Below are 22,303 nucleotides of genomic sequence, written 5' to 3' on the forward strand. Positions count from 1 at the left end.
TCCCAGCCATCTAACATGTCACACAAAAGGAACAAAAAGCCCTTTTGTGGGGGCAGATCAGCTGGACATCGACTGTTGCCAGTGATGATGCTGATAAAAAGTCTGCGACAAGGCTAAAGCAGCCTGTTCAAAAGAAAAAAAGGCCGTTATCTGCCCCACAGGAGACAGCGACGCCCTCGCAGACATACTGAAGGGGTTACTCTCTCTGAATGTACTCTGCAGATGTCGTCACTAACGTGCCGAAAACAGTCCCACCCAATTTATTCCCTCCTTTGACCTGAAACCGGCTCAAAATGAGCCCTGAACCAAGCTTCATCTTACAGCCGCTTCTACGACTATAAGACCCCAACATCCACCTGCTAATCAGTAACGTCCGGCTTCATATGACAGGGTTAGAGTTAGCAGATTAGCTGGCAGCTCTGATCCCGTCGCTCTCTGTTCTCTACATCTGCGCTGCTTTATTAAAGGTAGCCGCTGTCTCACAACAAGCGGCCATGTTTGTCCTGCCCACCGGATATGATGTGGAGAAAGTCATAAAGATTTACTTTGCACTCTTCAAACACCCATTCTTGAGGCCCCTCGGTGCGCAGTTTCTGGACGTACTGGAACATGTGGAAGATGATGTCCTCAACGTGCACTACACGGACAGATCAGAACGCTGTGATTAGAGACTTAGTTTCCTTTTTCTTTGGTTCATAAATCACGTGCAAAACATGCAGGGGAAAAAAAAACAAAAAACATGCAGTACTTACAGAGCCCCTCCTCAGTCAAGTCCACATTGATGATGAAGAACATAAATCCTTTGGCTCCTTCCTTTTGCCCTCCAACGAGAGTGTTCACCCAGCCTTAAAAACATTTCCTTTTGTTTATTATAAAAACACTTTGAAGCATCTTCAGTTTTATGACATTTTCTACAACTCTCAAACCGTTTGCCATCGGGCTGCAGGTCAACACCGTGCCCCGGTACCTTTAGATTTCAGCTCAGATAACAGACTTCCAGGCCCTTCGTGACCAATCAGGTGTCCCAGATAGTGCCCAGGGTTCGATTTGTAGTACTTCTGCAGGTCTGGGATGGGAAAGGTCACATACAGGTTCCTAATGTCTTTGATAGGAACCACTTTGTAGAATTGCTGTAACAGAAGAAGAACCACCTTTACTGAGAAGTGCATCCATGCCAAAAATCAACAAGTATTTATGGGAATTTTCCCAACAAAACACCAAAAGAGGTCATTTACCAAACACTGAACTATGTGGAAAAAAATGTACCGATAAGGCAAAAGTTTAAAAAAAAAAGAAAAAGGACAGCAAAGAAAGCAAACAGGGCTCACTCTGAGGTGTTCTTCCTGGAAGGGGTGCTCAGGGAACTCTGGGATAGGCACGGTCTTGTTTTCCACCTCTCCGAACAGCTTCACCACCATGGACGTCAACTCGTCGAGCGACTCTGTGGAAATTCGTCGCATAAATTCACGATTAACCTTCAACGTGTCATTGGGAACAAATGCAAAGAGGATCTACGCAGCAGACACACCATGCATCCTATTTAACTTTAAGTGGAACAATCTAGAAGAGAATTTATTAGTTTCTGGACTCTTGTCTTGTGTCTTTATAATGGTCGCCTGAAGCACCTTTGTGGTTGTTTAGAGCGTTTTTGTTGTATTATTGTGCATTATTGAGGTCATTTTGTATAACTTTGTCACTGCGATGATCGTGTTGTGTGCATTTTGTAACTGTTTTCAAATTAAACTTGAGTAGTTGGGTTTACACGTTCATCACAAAGAGCACAAAGTCATGCAAGATGTAAGAGCTTTCTTGTGTGCCGATGGTGCAGAGCTGAGCACTGCTCAGAATGTACATTTCTGAGAAATGAGCTTCTTACCTCTCCCTAACACGCAGAGTCCCATTAGGTTAGCAGAGTAATATGTTGAATGAAATTTCAGGAGCTCCTGGCGGACGTCAATCCCATCTTTCGACGGCCTGGTCTCGAGTGTCAATTTGTTACCTGCAAGAAAATATCGAATTCATCCCGTAGATGTTAGTTTGACACAAACAACCCCAAACTTTTCGCTAACACGGCTACATATGCAGGTCAATAAAAAGCATTGAATATCACAGGCCGAACTTCACTTTCAACTATTAATGAGGTCTGAATAAATGATTCAGAAACACAAGCCCTTTGGTCGGCACATTATGGGGATCATGGGATACAGAACCAAGTCAGCTACTTTCTTTTTTCAGCTCGTGACTGCATGAGCATTTTTATTATTTTTTATGATACTGTAGACTGTGCTCATAAAACTATGAAAAGTACACAAACGAGATGCATGCATGCTACATCTAAAAGTAAGGAAAGTCCCAAAGCTACAGTCCAGAGATTATGTTAGCTGGCAGTGAGAGCACGGCTTTCAGGCCTGCCTGATCCTCCACTTCCCTGAAACTGGAACAGAGATTATAGAAATTAAGACCGCCATCGGGTGGTTATTTCGAGCTCAAAGACGCTCTGAGTGCATATGACTCTGATCTGGAAATTCATTGTGACGGATAAAATCCCTTTCCTTACAGGAGATTCTTTCCCTTATGACAGCTTTCCATGAGGCCCTTACTTTTTAATTTGGATAACTAAAACCAGTAATAACCTTTGGTAGGTCATTGAAAACTGCGAGCTTAACATGAATGATCAAATTCAGCTCAGACAGTGAGCTAAGCCAACGTCTAAAAATCACATCATCGCAGCTCCACAGTGAGTTCCACTGATTTCATACTGTCCAATAGCACCGCTGTTATTGTGAACACAAGTTAGGAGCATATATTTAAGTGACATCCATCCATAATAATAGAGGAGAGATGCAAAAAACAAAAAAAAACAAAACAAAAACCCATGGAGTCAGACTATATCATTTCATGATGGACCATTTCAGCCAAGTCTGGTGAAAGTTCTTGAGGGTTTCTACCTGTGCCAAATTTACTGAAGGGGTGGTTCGGGTTGCCGGTGGCTTTCTCCAGCTGGAAAAGCCTCCAGGCATCGTTCATCAGGTTCTTTTCATGCTCAGAGTCCACGGCGTTCACTTCCCGGTCCTTACAGCTCTCATCAAACAGGGGGCACAGGAAGAACTGGGCAAACCTGCAGAGATTGAGAATGATGAGAAGAAATCAGTGTGACGCATAACCAGAGAATCAGGCTTTGTAAAAAAAAATAAACGATTGTATTCCACATAAAGTGGCAACTGTTAGTGTGCACAGCAGGGCACTCAAAAAAAAAAAAAAATCAATTTGCATTAAAACCGCCATGCAAATAAGGGAATGCAAAGGACGTCTGATGCTCTACATTCAAATGCTTCTTCACCGTGATGCTTGTGGAGGAAGGCATTTGTAGCACAAGATGCTGTGTTCTTCAAACGCACATCCAGGCTTCCCCTTTTGATCACAAGGAGCGGGCAGCTTGACCGAGGTTTCTGCTGAGAGCTTCATTTAAAATCTTCCGTTTAATTAAACCATCCAGACATAAATGTGTAAGAGATCTATTGCCTTTTTAGAAAATTAGCATGGGAAAAAAAAGGGAGGTAGATAGTGATACATACGATCCTTTCAGACAGTGTTTTCATCAATAATTGAACTCGGTTTGCATTGTCCTTTCCTGCCACTGCCAGATGGCCATCACAATTCACCAGCGCGTGAGAACAATGAGCCAATGCCACTGAGACAGGTGCTTGCTGGGCTGTCATTCATTTCTAATCAGGTAAGCTTATCCCTATAGGTTCAATTCTGGCCTGCATAGGTGCCCTTTCCAAACCAACACAGCTGGGACGTGAGTATGGGCCCCCTGCAAAGCTAAGGACATCAGTCTCACCCTCTACTTGAGGTTCCGAGCCTGAAGGGGAACAGGAACCGAACCAATAGGTACAAAAGAGGCTGCTCTGGTAACCGCAAAGGGGCAGATAATGACCGGGAAGTTCTCATGGATGAGCATGCAGACTTGTGGACGGTATACTGGTAACCAAACAACCACGCTGGCTAAAAAAGCAAAACAAAAAAAAGAGTGATGAACTTTTAAGTCACACGCATCATAAAATACTAAACAAAGTGAGCAGCTGTACAGAGTCAAATTTGCACAGACAAAGCTGGGCAAGATTCAAAAGAATCGAACCAAGGAATAAAAAAAGTACTGGGTAAAATTAGCCCCATCAAATCCCTGTGAAAGTACCTATCAAGAGCGCCTTCCAGGTGCTCATGGGACACGTCAAAGTAGTAGTTGGTGTGCTCCCCGCTGGTGAAGGCATTGGAGCTCCCCGCATGCTCACTGAGGAACTGGCTGTACTCGTTCTCCTTGGGATACTTCTGCGTTCCCAGGAACAGCATGTGTTCGCAAAAGTGCGCCAGGCCTGAGATGTTCTCTGGGTCCGAAAGTGAACCTGTGAACAGCAGAGAAAAAGGACACACCAACACGTCTTAGCTGATGTGGAATTCGGGAGCGAGGCCTTTACACATCAATACATTGTTACACTTTTTGCTGGGACACTAACAGCACAAATGCTGAGTAGATAGCGACTTTACACTCTTTACAAAAAGGTTGCAATAGGAGCAGTAAATGCTACACATCAAAGACGCTTACGCTCAGTATAGACTAAAAATTAACCCGGTGGTGAAATCCCAATAATCTGCAAATCATTATTAGACCAAACTACATGATGAAAGTCATCAGTACACGTGCAAAACAGCAGTCCTAAAATAACACTTTACCTATGTGGACATCCAAAGCAGCCGAGGATTTGTCTGTGGTTGGATCACTGATGAGCATCGCCTGTAAGCCATTGGTAAACTCCAGGCCCCTGTAAACCCTCTTGTCCTCTGGAGAGCGAATTACTTCACCGACCACCCTCTTTACTGCTGGGTCGGTCATTCTGAATGGTAAGGATGACACCAGCCTGCAGCGAAGAGGGAAGGAAGCAAAGTTTAGCCAAGTTATGAGTCTGTCCTGACACGTTCATACTCCAATTGAGCCCAACATGACGGACAATCGGTATCTTAGCACTAAAAAAAACAAAAACAAAACATGCCTCCAATGTCTCTTTAGGCTTTAAGTTACAGAACTCAGTGGGGTAAAAGAAACTATCAATTACCCCTCGTATCATTGTTGTTAGTAAACTCGTGGCTAAAACAATACTGTGAACTGTGACTTTACACTGGCTGCCTGTCCATCAGAGGATAGACGTTAAAGTTCTGATGCTGCTCTATAAAGCTCTGAATGGTCCAGGACCAAAATACATCAGTGACCTCCTGACCCAGTATGAACCTTCCAGACCCCTCAGGTCATCTGGATCCGGTCTTTTATCAATTCCCAGAGTCAGAACCAGACATGGAGAAGCTGCATTCAGCTTCTATGCTCCACATGTCCGAAACAAACTCCCAGAAAGCCTCAGATCAGCTGAAACACTCAGTGTGTTTAAGTCTAGGTTGAAGACACACCTATTTTCAGCTGCATTTGAATAAAGCTCAAAACTTAATCACATTTTAACTACTGATTTTGTATTGTTCTTATTTCCTTCTTTTTTGTTTAAAATTGAAATCATGCTTTTTATTTCTCTAATTTTATCTATTGTTATTCTTTCTTTCTTTCTTTTTTTGTTTAAAATTTAAATCATGCTTTTTATTTCTAATGTTTTAATGTCTCTGTAAAGCACTTTGAATCGCCTTGTAGTTGAATTGTGCTGTACAAATAAACCTGCCTTGCCTGAATCAAATCATTTAGGGTAGTATTGGAAACACGGTGGAATACCAACAAGTAACCTGTTTAGACACGTTTTTGGGATTACTTTAGCGTCGCTGCTAATGTGAAATACATATTAAGATGTTGTTGTTTTTTTTAAACCAACTAACAAATATAACACAAATGTGTAAAGGTGACTGTCTGGCATATGCTTACAACGGCTTCACTGACAGCCGATAGTTGCACCAGTGGAGGACATAACATAATCCCGGTCACAAAAGGGACAACTAGCATTAGCTTGATTAATGAGAAGCAACCGCTCCAGAAAAGTTAGCAGGTATCGAAATAGCAACGGGGCTGCCTCGTCTAGTTCTGTGAAAACGTTTAATTCCAACTCCTGCTGGAAAAGAAATTAACTAATGAAGTCACTGCGGAGAACCGGATGCAAACTGGCTTTAGCTACCTCGTAATGTAGCAACACTGCTAACAGTGTTGGGCTTAGCTAGGTCAATAAACACCGGCTTCTAGGCCACTAACGTTAAGGTTGGTAGCTAGCCAGCTTGACGTCGGGTTTAAAAATAAATTAACAGTTTTAACTAAAAAGCTCCAACATTTACCTTACTTGAGATGTCGGTTGATACAGACGCCGCTTCCTGTTGATTGGAGATATCTCGCAATGTGGGCCGTTCGGTTAATGCACTTAAACATACTTTACACCCATGGAAAACAAACCACGGCTTTTAACGCCGCCATCTTGGAACAGACAGGAGCAGCTGAGCGCAGAATACAGAGTGACGCTGTTTTGTATAACGTATCAATTCACTTTCACCACTGATAAATTGTAACGCAATAGTGGCACTAATCCTGCCGTGTACTTGAATTAGAGACAAACGACGAGCGGCAAACTGTCCACAACCGTTCTGAAAAATTCCGTCGTGTCATCAATTCTGATATCGATTAGTCGGCCTGCAAAGGGTCGTCCTTTTATGTCCAGCCTGTAAAATCAAGTTTTTTTTTAAATACAACTTTATTTTGCTTTACAAGATACAAAAACAGTGCAAAAACATGACAAGTATCATTAATAATAAATGAAGAGCAAATAAGCATACCAAAATAAATACATACATAAGTAGTTTGAATAATAAATGAAGAGAGAGAGAGATAGAGAGAGAGAAAGAGAATGATAGAGAGAGAGAATATACCAGGGGACATGAACAATGAGGATTACACTGAGTTAAAGATTTCAAAGTGGGAGACTAGATTTTTAGTTTTGATAGCTTTCTTGTTATTAGAGGAGGAAATTGACTTGAAATATATCTGGAGTTCTATCATGAAAGCACAAAAATTGGGTTTCACTTTGGCAAATTTACATTTATGGATGTAATACTGAGCAAGAATTAAAATGAGATTAATTAAAAATAAATATTGTTTTTCAGTGGGAGCATCACTCTTTATAAAACCAAAAATGACATTTTGCAGAAGGAGCTCAAAATCACAGCATATATTATCTAAAATAAATCTACAAATATCTTGCCACAGCTTACGGGTATATTCACATTTCCAAAACAGATGAATAATGGTCTCAGTATGAGTGTCACAAAAGGCACACTTCAGATCAAGATCAACAAAATTGAATTTGATGATTTAACCGGGTAACATCTATGAATAATTTTGAATGAAACTTCTTTAACCTTATTAAGCACAAAGAATTTTTGAGGAAGAGACCAAATTTTATCCCAGCATAAATCATTTACACAACTATTCCAGTGAAAAATTACAGGAGAAACAGATCTGCCTGTAAGATCAAGTTTCAAGCCTCGTGCGACTGTAAAGCGCACGAAGAGATAAATCACGTCGTGATATTATCTCCCTACTTTTCCGCATTTATTTGTTGCCCAGAAGGCATGAATTTTAAGAGGACCTAATTTTCAACAACATGTCGAGAATAAAGATTTCGACTTTATTCTCGACAGGCAAAATATAAATATTTTTTCTTATGCCTGGCCCTAATACTCTTCCGTAACATCTTTTCCTATCTGAGAGCCTCTTTTTCAATCATTATTTTAGCTTATTAACTGATTTAATGTTACTTTTTGTGTTCCGCTGCCCCAGACTGTGAACAAATTTGTCCGGACGAGCAACGATAAAGGACAGAGCAAAAACATTTAAAGATGGAGAGTTTGGCTTTTTGGTTGTTGTTGTAATTTCTGGGATTAAAGTCATAAAAGCTCAGCTTTACAGGATTTTTTCGCCAGCATCTAAGAACAGCACCGTGAGGAGCAAGTTTTTATTAACTCGCACACAAATAAGACCGTTGAATTGTGGCATTTTTAAGAGCGGATAACCTACCGGTAATTCTGCTACATAAGCTATAAAAAATATATTTAAGGCACAAATAGAGACATATATTACAAAGGAAACATATGTAAAGAGCAAATTATGGGTCAAATCGATATGATTTTTTTTTTTGGCCATTAAGATATCTGCTGTATCTCTATGAAATATTCGGTATTTCTACTTCCCTGCTTATTCTAACTGCTTATTCTAACCTGCGTTACCGTCACCTTTCCACTAGATGGCGACAGATTGCTTTACTCGTGTATTCAAATGATTCATTCATTTAATACGTCACCTGTCACGTGAAGCAGGACCAGCCGCCTGTTACACAAGTCAAGTCTTCTCAGCCGAACCCTGAACAACATTTACTGTTACAAAATGTTCATTCTTACGTGCTTCGAATCCACTTCGGAACAAAAACGTAGAGCTGTAATTACTAATGACTTTCTCACCTGTCAATATGTGACAACATCCAACAGGCATGCTGAAATGTTCTCTAACCATAGCAGTATTATATAGTCCTCTTATTTGCCCCAAACATGTTGTTTTAAATCGCAGCTGATAACAGGTTTGGGCTTTATGACCCCAGAACGAGCCGTCAGAAGCTGCTCGGAGGGCCCCCGTGTTGTTATCGCTTGTTCCTGTTTGCATTGGAAGGGGAACTGATTATCAAAGTGACATTCGTGAGATTCCAACGAGATCCACCGCGCTCCTCCTCTTTTTAAATCTTAACAACCCAACCGCGCTGTTAATCACTTTGCTCCGGACAGTGAGTGGGCCAGACCCCCCAGATTATCCTGAGCGACATGGAGGAATCAGCAGGCAGACAGGCCGAGAGGAAAGTTGTAGCAGTGGTGGGCGGTGGTTTGGTAAGAAAAGAAAATGAAAGTGAATTATTAAAGGATAAGATCGGTTTTTTGACATTGGGCCCTTGATTTCACATTATAACATGATGTTCTACTCACCCCTGCTTGTTGTTGAACATTTGGAGCTGTTCCGAAGATATTCGAGAGGCGTCTGGCTGCTCTCTTGAGATATTCGGCCATGAAACGGTTTCCTATGGGCAAGCTTATACAGGCACAAACTATGCTGTTTATAATTTATTAATTACTCTACACTAGCACTGATAACGTGGAGGTGCGTCGCTTACTTAAAAAAATCCGGGTTACTAATTTTGAATTTTAGCCGAATGAATAAATAGGCAGCAGGTCTGTGGGCTGTCTGTGGCAGTAGCACGACGAGGACGTCAGTAACACCCACTTTACGACAAAAAAAATCAAAATTACAACAACCCGGATTTTTTTAAGTAAGCGACGCACCTCCACGTTATCAGTGCTAGTGTAGAGTAATTAATAAATTATAAACAGCATAGTTTGTGCCTGTATAAGCTTGCCCATAGGAAACCGTTTCATGGCCGAATATCTCAAGAGAGCAGCCAGACGCCTCGCGAATATCTTCGGAACAGCTCCAAATGACCAACAACAAGCAGGGGTGAGTAGAACATCATGTTATAATGTGAAATCAAGGGCCCAATGTCAAAAAACCGATCTTATCCTTTAATTCACCCCTCATGTGGTCTCTTTTATTATCTTATTGCAAATGTGGCCTGCTTTTCCCACGGCAACCCCATTTATTGTGAAGGGATTGGTTGTAAAAAGCATTGCTCTTTTGCAATGTGGTGAAAGAATCTGCGTTTAAAAGCGTAGAGCACAGGTGGGGAAAAGGTCACTGATGCGTTAGGACTCTGGAGCTTGTACTGTAATAATGCTGAGCTGCAGCCACTAGAAATGATTGTGTAGGAGCTATTTGTAGAGTTAGTTTTTGGTTCTAGTTGTAAATTTAATTAGCTAATTATGAGTAACTTTATTTGATTCATTTCAGTGCTTTATTTAGATTAGATTTTTCTTGCTAATATTCTTTGTTAGTTATTTGTTTTGAATATTTTTCTAATTGGGTCACACTGGGCACCTGGAGTACCAGCATGCACCTGGGCGGGCCAATGGTTTTTACCAGAGAAAGGGAGAGAGCAGTAGGTTTTCTTTGTTCTTTTGTTTGTTTTATTGTTTTGGAAATAAATAATCAGAAAAACGCAAGAATTCATTTTTGGACATTCATCTTCTTTTGCCTGCGTTAAACCACATCCCCCATGGTGCATCAGTGGTCTTTTGATTTTGTTTGGTTTAAGTTTAATTTGTTTTTTTATAGACAAATGGCCACTACAGATTGCATGACTGCGTAAACTTCTCATCAGGGCGAGGTTTTCAATGCATTTCTCCTCACCTCTCTCCAGGTTGGGGCACTGAATGCCTGCTACTTTGCCAAAAGAGGCTTTGAGGTGGAAGTCTTTGAAATGAGGGAAGGTAGTGTTGGGAGCTCTTTTGAAACCCTACTTTTCAAAGGAAATAACACTGGCACATCACACCCCAGTTTCAAAGAAATGCACCAGCACATACACTGCATACATGTTACTGATCTGTACGTGCACCCTTTACACACAAGTTTCCCAAAGCTGGATTCCAATGATTGTGTGTGTTTTTTTTTTGTTTGTTTTTTTTTTGGCCAGATATCCGAAAAGCCAAAATCGTGAGGGGGAGAAGCATCAACCTGGCCTTGTCTCACCGAGGCCGGCAAGCGCTGAAAGGTGTTGGAATGGAGGAGAAGGTATGCCGACTGACTGGTTTCACCATTTGTAAAGTGGAGAGGAGATGGACTGTTTAGATGCAAAAGTCTTTAAGATTTTCTGTTGATTTCTGATAATGAAATATTGAATATGAGGCCATGCCCTGGGGAATGGACCACGCTGCTTTCTTGGCTGGCAGTTAGATCAGCAGTCTTTTCCAGTCGGTCCGCATTCGCTGCGCTGAGCTTGTTAAGCACGCCTTGGGCTTCTGCATCAGCCCCTTTTCTTCACACTTGCATGACTTTTCAGCATGACAACATCAGGTCTGCTTTTTTTGTTTTTTTTGCCAGGTTTTCACCGGTGCATTCAAGGGCAGATGCAAAAAGTAACCACAGTGTCAAGTAGCCACGACTCGCCGTGGCGAGATGTGCCCCTTCCTTTCTTTTTCATCGAACACACTTGTCAGTGCAGACCACAACATCATGTGGAGTTGTCTGTGCTGAATGGCTCTGCCTGTCTGCTTTGATAGGTGTTGAAAATCTTTTTTCTTTCTTTGCTCAGATCGTGTCAAAGGGAATCCCCATGCATGCAAGAATGATCCATTCACTGAATGGGAAACAGTCCCCAATCCCCTATGGGAAGAAAGGCCAGGTAAGCCGGCCATTTTTGACTTTTCATCTCCCTGCTGACTGCAAAACTACGAGCTGTTCGACTTATTGTTTATTTTATCTTTAGTGTTTCTGCAAAAATATTCACATAACACTGCAAATACTGATTAATCACCACAGTCGCCTAAATGCAGCTAATAAATATATCATTTTGGATCCCTGACAACTCTCTTTCTTAACTAAATGGAGGTTAGAATGAGAACTATAAAATGTGTGAGGGTGAGTTTTGTCATCAGTTTGGCCGAGGCTCTTAATCTCATTAGGGGATCTTCGTGGGTTAAAAGAAAAGATGTTTAAAAAAGATGGGCAGCATGTAGTAGGAGTCATGAATTTAAACGCTGGAGCCTCCCCATCTTCATTTCAAATGAACACACTTAACGACTGTGATGGAGAAGCGGTAACAAATCGCACTACCTTGCACCTTGTTCTCCTTTCAGTACATCCTGTCTGTCGACCGCGCCAATCTGAACAAAGAGCTGCTAACAGGTAAGAACGCTAATGATGTCCTCGTGTCCAGCACAAATTGCTGTGGCCTTTGAGTTAAAAGGCAATCTTATAAAAAGAAAGACAGAAAAAATAAGTGCCCTGAAATAACCAAGTCACAGTCCAGCCCACTGGGCGCTCTGATCTTCAAATGAGAAAAGGAGCCTGAAAGAAAGCAGCCTGGTCAGATTATTACACAGAACTGGTTGTGCAACTGTTACACACTTTTACATTTGGGAAATATACCAAGAGTTCCCATATGATGTTCTACAATTTTCTGCTTTGTATGATTCTAAAGCAGCGTATTGAAGCGGGTGATGTTTCCTGAAAATGGCAAAAACTGTCGTTCAGCGTTTATTTAGTGTTTGTGGATTGAACTTTTGAACCATTTCCAGCACCAAATCCTGAAACCTACCACAGTCTCACAGCAGCTCATCACTGCTTCATGTCTTGGACTTGATGTCTTGGATAAACTGCATGTAGGAGACCTGTCGCCGTCTCTGGTCTTTTTGATGTATTGTGTGAAGTCGCTGTGGTTTTGTTTGGTCGAAAGTCTCGCTCCCATTTACTTCTTGCACCTTGGCAAACTCGCTGTCTGATTTATTCAGTGGAGTCTGCCCTCTCTGTATTCTCCCGCGGTTACTTAATGTTGGCGTTTTTGCACCAGGCTTTCAGTCACCGACCGCTCCCCCCCCCCCCCCGCCAGGTGCGTTCACCTCAGCTCCGTCTCTTGTGCGTTTGGGTCCTCCCTCTCCTTTAGCCAAGGACTGTGACAAGTACAGTCTCAAAGTATTTCACATAAGGAGTGTTTAGCTGTTTTAAGAGTTGGAAAAAGTTTATATTGGGCAAGTGGCTATCATTCAGGAGACCTAAGTTAATTTCCAGTTCCATTCTTTTTAATTTTTTTTTACTTCCTTTGTATTTTACATAATAAACTTCTATCTAAGGACTTATATATGAAATACCTTTGATTTCATTTGCTGTTTGATTACATTCAGGCCCTGAAAACTGTGTTGCCATTACAGGTGGATTTGTTTCGGGATGCATCGATAGTGAAATTCTGGGCCAAAACAGGCGTTAAAAGTTGATTCAGCCGTTAATGCAAACTACCTTTGAATAAGCACAAATTCTTTTACACAAACAGTAAAACCTTTATCATACTTTTCACACAAACCTGAAAGTGTTACCAACTCAGTGAATTTGCAGTGCTTCCATCACCTCGCAGGTACTGTTTGAGCCCAATAAGATTAAATATCAATAAGTTTTGCCTGTTTCAGGGCAAATTCAATGCAAACAAACCAATAAATCTGTGCACCCCTCGATCTGGTTAGGGAAGGCATTGGGGTTTGGACTGAAATTCACACTTTTACAGCATCCACTGTTACAAATTCTTTTTTTTTTTGTTAATTTTCTGGCTTCCCGGGTCATGAACACCCTCCCATCTGAAAAATCAGATGGAAGCAGCGGGAAAAAGGGTTACACATCTTACCGACGGAACACTTCACTCTAAATCCTGCGCAGGGTACCACAGAAATAATGCAGTAGTGTCCATCAGCACATTAAAAATGATATTAGCATCATACATGTTTCATGTTTTGCCCTGAGACCAGGTGGATAATGCACATATTTGGTGTATTAAGTCGTGTTATCCGAGAGTTGAAAGTCTTGAGTGGAAATTAAAGCAGCCACGAAAATTTCCAGCACGGACCAAAGGAAAGGATGCATCAGTTATGTAACACTTGTGATGTGATATGCAATGCACTCTCTCACTGTGGAAATTACCTATGTGTGACTCTACACCTAAACGGGGGGGATTTTCACGAGGCGAAAACGCAGATTTAAGCCGAGATCTGTGGATTTCTGAGTAATATCGCACCTACTGGTCCATTACAGCCTTATATTGTCAGGTTCATGGGGTTTTCCCCCATGATTTTAGTTTTGTCATGTCACGTCTTAGTTTTTAAGTTCATGTTTAGTCTTGCCAGTCTTTCCTCAGTCCCCATGTTCAGGTCATCAGCTTCACTTCCTTCACCTGTGTTTTCCCCATCAGCTGTACTCACTCACCAATCACCCTCCACAGTACTTAGTCTCCCAGTTTGTTCATGTTCATTAACAGATCCTCACCCGTCACTGTCTCAACCAAGTGAAGAACCCTTCTAGTTAGCCCTAGCCCTGTTTTGTTTAACTCTAGTCGTTTTGTTTTCGTCACAGTTTAGTTTTTGGTATCCGGCTCTGCTGCGCTTTTTGTTAAACCCTGTTTTTGAAAATAAACAAAGTTTTGCTTTTGAAGAATCTGCATCCGCATCCTTCCTCGCACCCACCCTACCTGACATATATGTCGGATTGTGAAACAGAAGAGGGCACATTTTGGCTTCAAAGTAGTTGAAGCTTTAACCCCAAAGTGTTTGCTATTCTACACAACTGTCACCAATAAAATGGCCTGGCAGCACGTAGCCCTTGAAGTCATGAGATGATAAATGTAGAAATCTTCGGGGGGCAAAGATTTCACTCACCTGTGCAGCGTAACTTTGGATGAATACCTTTTTGTGCTCACATTTGTAGTCTTTCTGTCGACTTACACTATGCGAGTGATTATTTTTCATCTTTTAAGTCCGTCAGAGGTCCGTCCTTAGTATTTAATTCGTTCAAAGACTTGGCACAAAGCTCCCAGTAAAGGACTCACTCTTTTTCTTCCCATCATTTGTCCTCATTTGGGCTGCTTGCTATAAAACTGAGCTTCAACCGCTGCAGACGGCCCCTGTGCATAAGCTTTCTCGACAGTCTTTAAAGGGCATAAGAGCGTTGGAGAAACTTCAGGGAGCGTGTTTGTGTTTTTTAGCCCGAAGGCTTTTGCCTAATATTTAATGAGGAGCCTCGGCGTAGTGTAGGTTCGGAGATAATGTGTGACGGCACGGCTCTGTCTTTAATTAGATTGCCGGATGTGCTGAAGGAGAGGCTGACTGTTGTCTCTCTTATCAGGGCCGATCCAGGCTCCAGCAGTGAACATTGAGATAAAGAGATTTTGCAGTGTGACATCCCAAACACTGGTGTTCACACAGCCGGATACACTGACAGCTGTGTCACGCTTTTCGGGAGAATCGTGCTGATTAGCACAAGGCTGCTTCCCCTTGACTTTGTGCAAAAAAACAGCGAGCCCCCTTCATCCATTTTGCTTGCATTTTAAAAGTCTGCCCTATATTTTTGATGGTGTTTATATGTCTTATGACACTGTACCCACATCTGTAACATAAGCTCTTTTGGTGACATCTCACTCTCACAGAGGCAGAGACGTATCCAAACACAAAGCTGAACTTCGACCACAAACTGCAAGACTGGAGTGCTGAAACGGGGCAGATGACCTTTGTCAGGTAAATAGTTGCAGCTCTTACACGTGTGTACCTTGGTACACACAGGATTACCGAAGAGGGGGATCTGCTCGTATGGATTTTTTTTTGGATTTATCGATCACGTTCTCCCCTAGCTCGTGCATGTAAAGGCACGCGTGTTTAACCGCAGGGTCGCGGGAAAGCGATGGACATGTTGTCCTTGATGTTGCTGTGTGGGGCGTTTCAGTCTATCTACTTTAGTACGTAAACGTGACACAATTTACAATCCAATTAACACTAAAAACACCTCCAGGTATTTTTTGGCTGTGGGGACTGCTGAAGTTAATTAATAACACTGTAATGCACGGCCACTCACTCTGTTCAATTTGTTTTCGTTCTCAAACTGAAAGGAGTCTTATCTAAAATGTTGAAATATCCGACTGATGCCCATGCTGTCATTTCTGTTTATTTGATTTTTTTATTTTCATGCACGACAGTACCCACTTTTAATGTGGATTATTGAGAATTACTGCAGTTCTGGCTAAAATAAACACTTCAAGCCACTATGATTAAATATGATTATACATTCGGGTTCCAAGCTTCTCCCTGCGGTGCACCTCACACATCCCTCTCCCTGTGGTTCAACTGTGAAATCTTACATTTGCTGCCTCCAGCCCCTATAATTAAATATACACTAAGAACCCGATAGCTGCATTTCCTCCTATACTTACTCGCCAGGAAATGTACAGATAGCCATCAGCATGAAATAGATGTAAATAAACTCCATTCTTTTCCTTGTCTGGGCTATACTCATACAATAATTTGCTCTGATACTGTAAATCTAATAACATGCTAAGGAGGAAATGTGAAATCGCATCCCGTGATGCAGGTGAATGCGTAAAACAAGCCGACTGCCATTCGCTTTGTCACTGCAATCAGGAAATCAGATGCCATGCTAAGTCCATTAACGGGTTTAATGGTTGCCGCACACGTTTTTGCATTTTCTATATATATGTAACTTCCACGAGGAAATAAAGCTGTCGTGGACAACAATAGATCAATATAGTTATTGTGTCTAAAACCCATTTTGGTGGCCCACCAATCTGCGACCACAGGGAACGACTCACCGCCTGACCTCCTCTGCCGCTGCGAGTTAACTTTGAGCTGGGGAGATAATGGAGAGGTGCTGTGGAAGTGCAGGGACAAAAAAGCAGACGTATGTCAGTTTTAGAACAGAATTTCAGGGATTAGGATTAACAAACAGAACCACAAGTGTGCGTGCCCCGGAATGTGCTGAGTGGAATTACAGATAAAAGAATTTGTCTCCTGCTATTAACCTCACCAGCTGCGCGGCTTTATGGATGGAAATAAGTGTCTCAAGTCCTCGTATGAATATTTATTGGATGGATTGCTTAAAAATGTTGAATTTCCCAGTATTGTGGTTTATGAAAGACAACATCTGCTATTAGTTTATTTTGCGAACAGCTTTTTTTTTTTATTTGCATGTAAGCATTGACTGCATTCATGGACATGAACGGTGCTCTCTAACCATGCTTCCTGCTCAGGGAATGTCAGCTACAGGACCTTCCTGCAACATCATCATTGGCAATCACCTTGTCACCCAATCACCTGAGATATCTGCTACTGCTGTTATAATTTTAGCACCAAAAGCTAACATCGTTTGTTCCACGATGCCTTTGAATTGAGTGTTTCTGCACCCTGGGGTTAAAGTCTTATTTAACATGTCTGAAGATCCTGTCCAGTTAGGGCTGAGCAATTTTATCAATACTGCGATATATTGTGATATTTTGTTTCCCGATAAAGTATCGATTTTTCGGCCACGAGTATCAATTTAAAGTTATTATTTTTTTTAATTATTTAAAATTTTTATTTATTTATTTTAAAGCAAACTTTATTGAAAAGTCAGACGTTCCAATTAGTGAAAACACAGAACATTAATATAATACAATACAATGCCAGGGGGTCACATTCTACAAAACAGTGATAAATTAGTTCATAAAAATGTTATATAAAGTGCATAGCTCTCATGTTTGTTTCTGTTTCTGTCAAATCACACTGTCCCTTTTTTTTCAGAAAATGATGTAAGTGTATCAAATTGTATCGAATCGTTGGCTGAATATCGTATCGTATTGCGAGATTCGTGTATTGCTACAGCCCCATGTGCAGTCCACTTCACAAACCACTGAGCAATCAGAAAGCAGCCGTCGTAATTGATACTAACAATTGTAACAGGTTGATATTTTGTTCGGAGCCTCACAGACTTTAAACAGATGGTAGACCTTAAAATAGAGTGGATAAGTACAAACTCATCTCCTTCCTCATGGAACACTACCCATTGCAGAGGTCTAGTTTAATTGTCTTTTATGCTTAGGAAGGTTTGTGAAATCCCTTGGAAATATGTAAAGTGGTCAAATAAAAAAGAAAAAAATCGAATTTCCTTCGCCAAAAGAGCTCCATTGCTTCCACGAATAGCTCCTTTTGAAGCATTGGCCCATCGCTTATTAAAAGGAAGGACGTAATGCAGTCCCACTGCTCTCTTAAAATTCACATAAAGCCCATCTTTAACCTGCAAGAAACAGCATGGTACGACCCAACAGGATGAATGGTTTAATACAAAGTAGTCTACACTACAGTGAAGTCATCCCGCATCACAGCCAAGTGCGTCTATGTCAGTGGCGGCTGCTGACTTTTAAAACAGGGGAAGCCCATATTACGCCATTGTGACAAAACTACTAGCTAACACGACAAACAAATGCACAACAGGAATATGATTGACAAAACTTCTAAACAAGGATGTGTTTCTTATGTACAGTGTAATATTTACAAAAGCGTATGTCTCTTTCGTATCCGCTTGGGACTGAAGTTCCAGCGTGCTTCTCCCCGCTTAAAACTTCGGCTGCCACAACATCTCTCATGATGGACAAACACCGACTCCAATCATCACGACACAGCCCCTCATACTGACACGCCCATGTCTAATCTACCCCCAGAGACGCCGAGCAGCCTCGGAAGTGATGAGTTTTTGTCGATTTAGCCAATGATGACCTAGAATACGCAGCTATAATGTGTCCTACCACAATTATGCAGATGACACTCAGATCTACGTGTCACTGACGGCAGGAGAACACGGGCCTGTAGATACATTGTGTCGCTGCATCGAACAGATCAGTGAGTGGATGCAAAACAGTTTCCTCCAGCTAAACTCAGACAAAACTGAAATCATTGTCTGTGGCCCACAGAAACAAAGAGAAAGTGTTATCAGTCACCTTGAGACTTCCTCTCTGAAACCTAATAATCAAGTTAGGGGTAATATTGGACTCAGACCTGAACTTTAACAGCCACATTAAATCAGTAACTTCAGCAGCTTTTTACCATCTAAAAAACATTGCCAGAATCAAAGGAATAGTGTCTAAACCAGACTTAGAGAGACTGATCCATGCGTTTGTCTCCAGCAGGTTAGACTACTGTAACGGCCTGCTCACTGGGCTCTCTAAACGGGCTGTAAGACAGCTGCAGTACATCCAGAACGCTGCTGCTCGAGTCCTGACTAGAACCAGGAAATACGACCATATTAGTCCAGTGCTCAGGTCTCTGCACTGGCTTCCTGTCGCTCAGAGAATAGACTTTAAAACAGCTCTGCTTGTGTACAAGTCTCTTCATGGTCAAGCACCAAAGTACATCTCTGACATGTTAGAGCCGTATGAACCAACTCGGGCTCTGAGAACCTCAGGGAGGGGTCTCCTGCTGGTGCCCAGAGTCAGGACTAAACAAGGTGAGGCTGCGTTTCAGTTTTATGCTCCTAACATCTGGAACAGTCTTCCAGAAGATGTGAGACAGGCCTCAACTCTGACAATGTTTAAATCCAGACTGAAAACAGTTCTATTTAGCTGTGCATATGACACCTGAAAGTATTTTATCTGCACTCTTCACTTTTAAATTAATTAATTAATGATTATTTTTTTATATTTTTCTTTTTCCCCCTCTTCTTTGATTGCTTTTAATTGTGTTTTAATTTTCATCTTTTAAATGCCTTGTCTTTATGTAAAGCACATTGAGTTGCCTGTGGTATGAAATGTGCTATATAAATAAAGATGCCTTGCCTTGCCCAGAATTGTAGAAAAAAACTTGACTCTCCCGCCCCCTCCTGAAGCCGGGCAGCCCTCGGCTCGGAAGCCTGGCTGTTAGTGGGGGCTTCATAACATGATTTCCTCAGTGAACGGCGGCGATTTCAGAACAAATCACTTCATTAAGCTACAGGACAACATGTTGTAGTTATGAAAGTAAATGCAGTATTGGGCATATCTTGTATTTTGTGAATAACTGTTTTATCGTCAATTTAACATTGAAGATGTAGCAATTTCGCCAGAGAATGGGAGAGGCTGTCCGGCTTCCCGTGTTGTCTCTGAATAGCCGCGGCTGGTCTATGTCCTTAAGAACACTCCTCGACATCATTCTTTCATCTCCTGATTTATTTTTTTTCCATCGCGTTTTGGCATTGCTAATTTGTCTGACTTTTTAACCCTAAGGTGTATGTAGGCAAGACCACATAGATGTGTGTTTTAAAACAATATGTACATTAACAGATATCATCAGTTTAATTACTATTTAAGACATCTATGCAGTGAAGGTGACTTTAGTTCATTGGCCTTCTTTTTATTTCATTAGGACATTCAGCAATTACTCTAAATTTAGTCCCCGGTGAGATGGTGGCAGTGTGAAAACCTCATACAGGGGCACAGGTCCTGTCTTTGCATTCCATATGCATTCAATGGTGATTCAAAGCCTCATACAGGCCTGGAGCAGCTGATATGGTTATGTCTATGGGGTGAAGAATAATAATTAAATCAAATTAATTTTACTCTTGCCCTTACTCTTGGCTTTTAAAGGGCAGATGAAACCAAACAGTCCACAGCGAGTCGCAGTCTGCAAAGGTGCCGACATCTGTGAGCGCCGACAATAGGTCACGTTGCAGTGAATCATAAAAAGCTATGAGCTCGTCATCGTCATATTCAGAAGTGAGAGTTGTTTCTGTATTATCACTTGGAAAAACAAAAAAGTTTTACATTTCGTGAGCCATTGCGCTGGAGAAGACGGAGTGTGAGAAAGGAAAGCTTAAACGTACAGCCGTGTAATGGCTGGATTAAACCTGAGGCCAGTCGCCTGAGGGCTGAGCGATTACCGAGGAGTTATCAAATAAGAGCCCGTGTCAGCCTGGGTTACAGGTGGGGAGGTGGTGGGACTTCACTTCCAGGAAGCCTAACGAAGTTCCAAAATGTTGCTTATAGAATTATTCAGTGGAAATGAGCATATTTTTCTTTTCTTTTTTTTTTTTTCGTGATGGTAAAGGCCTGAAAGCAGGAAATCTGTGGAGTCGGGCTTCGGACGGATGACTGTCTTTATTGAAGTGAATTTGTCGTGTTGCATGTCCGCTTCTCAGGTCAGATGGATGCGAGAACCAGATTCAGGCAGACCTGATTGTAGGCTGTGATGGCGCTTTCTCTGCCATTCGCAAGCATTTCCTTCGCCGCAGCCGCTTCAACTTCAGCCAGACGTACATCCCTCACGGCTACATGGAGCTCACCATGCCACCCATCAACGGAGAGGTCAGTCTGCTGCCCCGCGGTGACACAAACTGCTGTTTACTCCTGTTATCGTTGTCTTATTATGAGTCAATATTGTTCTCGTTGTTTCCCCTCATCTCCAGTTTGCCATGAAGCCAAATTTTCTGCACATTTGGCCACGAAACACTTTCATGATGATCGCCCTGCCCAACCTGGTGAGTGTGAAATCACTTTTCCCCCTCTCGCGTCTCTCTTTTGATTGAACTTTGTAAGTGCTTTTTTTTTTTTTTTTTTTTTTTTATTTGGGAAATTATTACCTCATTAGCTAGCTATTAGAGCGAGACAAAATCCTAATTGATTCAGAAAATCTAAGGATTCTAATGGCTCTTTGGCCCGTCCTCGCAGAGTTAAGCCGACCCTCCCCACTGTCAGAGAGGCTTACTCATCAGAGCACTAAACATCTTGGCTCCCTGAGGTGTACCCGACTTTTCAAACGCGAGTTGTGTCCTCCTTTGTCAGGCTCCTCTATCTGTCCCCCCTGTCCCTTTTTAATCCCACAATGCTTTTTCTGCATGGCTGACTCAGCACACAGTGTTTTTTGCTCTCCTCAGTGAGACCGCGGTTAAGACAGTTAGCTTTAGAGAGCGCCCACATTGTCACTTGCCGCCCCAGTTGCTAGAAACCCATTAGGATCGTGAAAAAAAAAAAAAAATCTCCTTGCTGCTGCGGATGTCATGGTAACAGTGACACTGTTAAAAGGTCCACTGGGAGCACTCCTCAGATGTTTATCGATGGCACTCACTCAGATGGGGGATAATGATACGCCCACGACCTCGGAGAACTTCCATCTGTGACTTGGTTGGGGTTTAGCATTTGAATTGATGATGGAAAATTCTGGGAGATTATTCAAAAGTTCAAGTAAATTTGTAAAAAGGCACATAATGTATGGTGTGTGCTGTATTTATATATGTCGCCGGTTCCTTCATTAGATCTTTATCAATTAAATGCATGAAAGATCTGGAGTTGATTCCAAATGTTGCGCTAGAGTTTAGATTTGCTGTGATCCTACAACATTCAGTACAGTAGGAAGAACTCTTTGTCAGGGAAAAAGGTTATTGTTAGGCTACAGAAATAAATCTCATCCATCAGAGAGATGGCAGGAGCACAAGGAGTGTCCAAATCAATAGTTTGTTACTTTCTGGGAAAAAAAAGAAAAAAGAACACACTGGTGAGCTCAGCAACATGAAAAGGCCTGGATGTCCACGGAAAAGACAGCTGTGGTCGATGAACACTCTGTGGGAGGTAGACATATCTTTACCCAAGTCTTTTAGAAAGAGAGGACTTTTCAGAACAAACATAGAGGGTTCACCTGAGGTTGAAAACCATTTATAATCCCAGAGAACTGAAAGGCCAGATAGGACCTAGCCAAAAATTCTCTTAAAAAAAAAAAAGCCAGAGCGTCTCTGGAGCAGAACTCTTAGCACAGATGAGACCCACCTGCACCATACATCATCTTCTCTACTACACACGGCGCGATACACAACATGGTAACAAATATACAAATATACCGTCTGCTCTGATTCAGC

General features: G+C 41.8%; 2 protein-coding genes across 5 annotated transcripts in view; one reads left to right on the forward strand and one right to left on the reverse strand.

Annotated features, from left to right (window-relative positions):
• Positions 1-8,705, reverse strand: part of ide (insulin-degrading enzyme) — a 25,903-nt gene extending 17,198 nt beyond the window's left edge. The window contains exons 1-9 of one of the 4 annotated variants that reach the window (XM_075474888.1): positions 8,491-8,705; positions 4,735-4,919; positions 4,199-4,406; positions 2,949-3,118; positions 1,877-1,999; positions 1,329-1,441; positions 968-1,130; positions 753-845; positions 546-637 (exon numbers count right to left, since the gene is read on the reverse strand). In XM_075474888.1, coding sequence (XP_075331003.1) covers positions 546-637; positions 753-845; positions 968-1,130; positions 1,329-1,441; positions 1,877-1,999; positions 2,949-3,118; positions 4,199-4,406; positions 4,735-4,919; positions 8,491-8,510 — 1,167 coding nt within the window. In that variant the 5' untranslated portion in view covers positions 8,511-8,705. Of the gene's footprint in view, positions 1-545; positions 638-752; positions 846-967; positions 1,131-1,328; positions 1,442-1,876; positions 2,000-2,948; positions 3,119-4,198; positions 4,407-4,734; positions 4,920-6,318; positions 6,482-8,490 lie in introns of those variants that run through there. The other 3 variants (XM_075474880.1, XM_075474871.1, XM_075474897.1) reach the window with 3 other exon arrangements.
• The window catches only part of kmo (kynurenine 3-monooxygenase), a 21,064-nt gene continuing 7,306 nt past the window's right edge, over positions 8,546-22,303 (forward strand). The window contains exons 1-8 of the mRNA XM_075474911.1: positions 8,546-8,907; positions 10,329-10,398; positions 10,602-10,699; positions 11,220-11,309; positions 11,764-11,812; positions 15,090-15,177; positions 20,594-20,759; positions 20,861-20,932. Coding sequence (XP_075331026.1) covers positions 8,845-8,907; positions 10,329-10,398; positions 10,602-10,699; positions 11,220-11,309; positions 11,764-11,812; positions 15,090-15,177; positions 20,594-20,759; positions 20,861-20,932 — 696 coding nt within the window. The 5' untranslated portion in view covers positions 8,546-8,844. The remainder of the gene's footprint in view (positions 8,908-10,328; positions 10,399-10,601; positions 10,700-11,219; positions 11,310-11,763; positions 11,813-15,089; positions 15,178-20,593; positions 20,760-20,860; positions 20,933-22,303) is intronic.

Source organism: Odontesthes bonariensis, chromosome 2 (assembly GCF_027942865.1).
Source record: "Odontesthes bonariensis isolate fOdoBon6 chromosome 2, fOdoBon6.hap1, whole genome shotgun sequence".
NCBI classification, from domain to species: Eukaryota; Metazoa; Chordata; class Actinopteri; order Atheriniformes; family Atherinopsidae; genus Odontesthes; species Odontesthes bonariensis.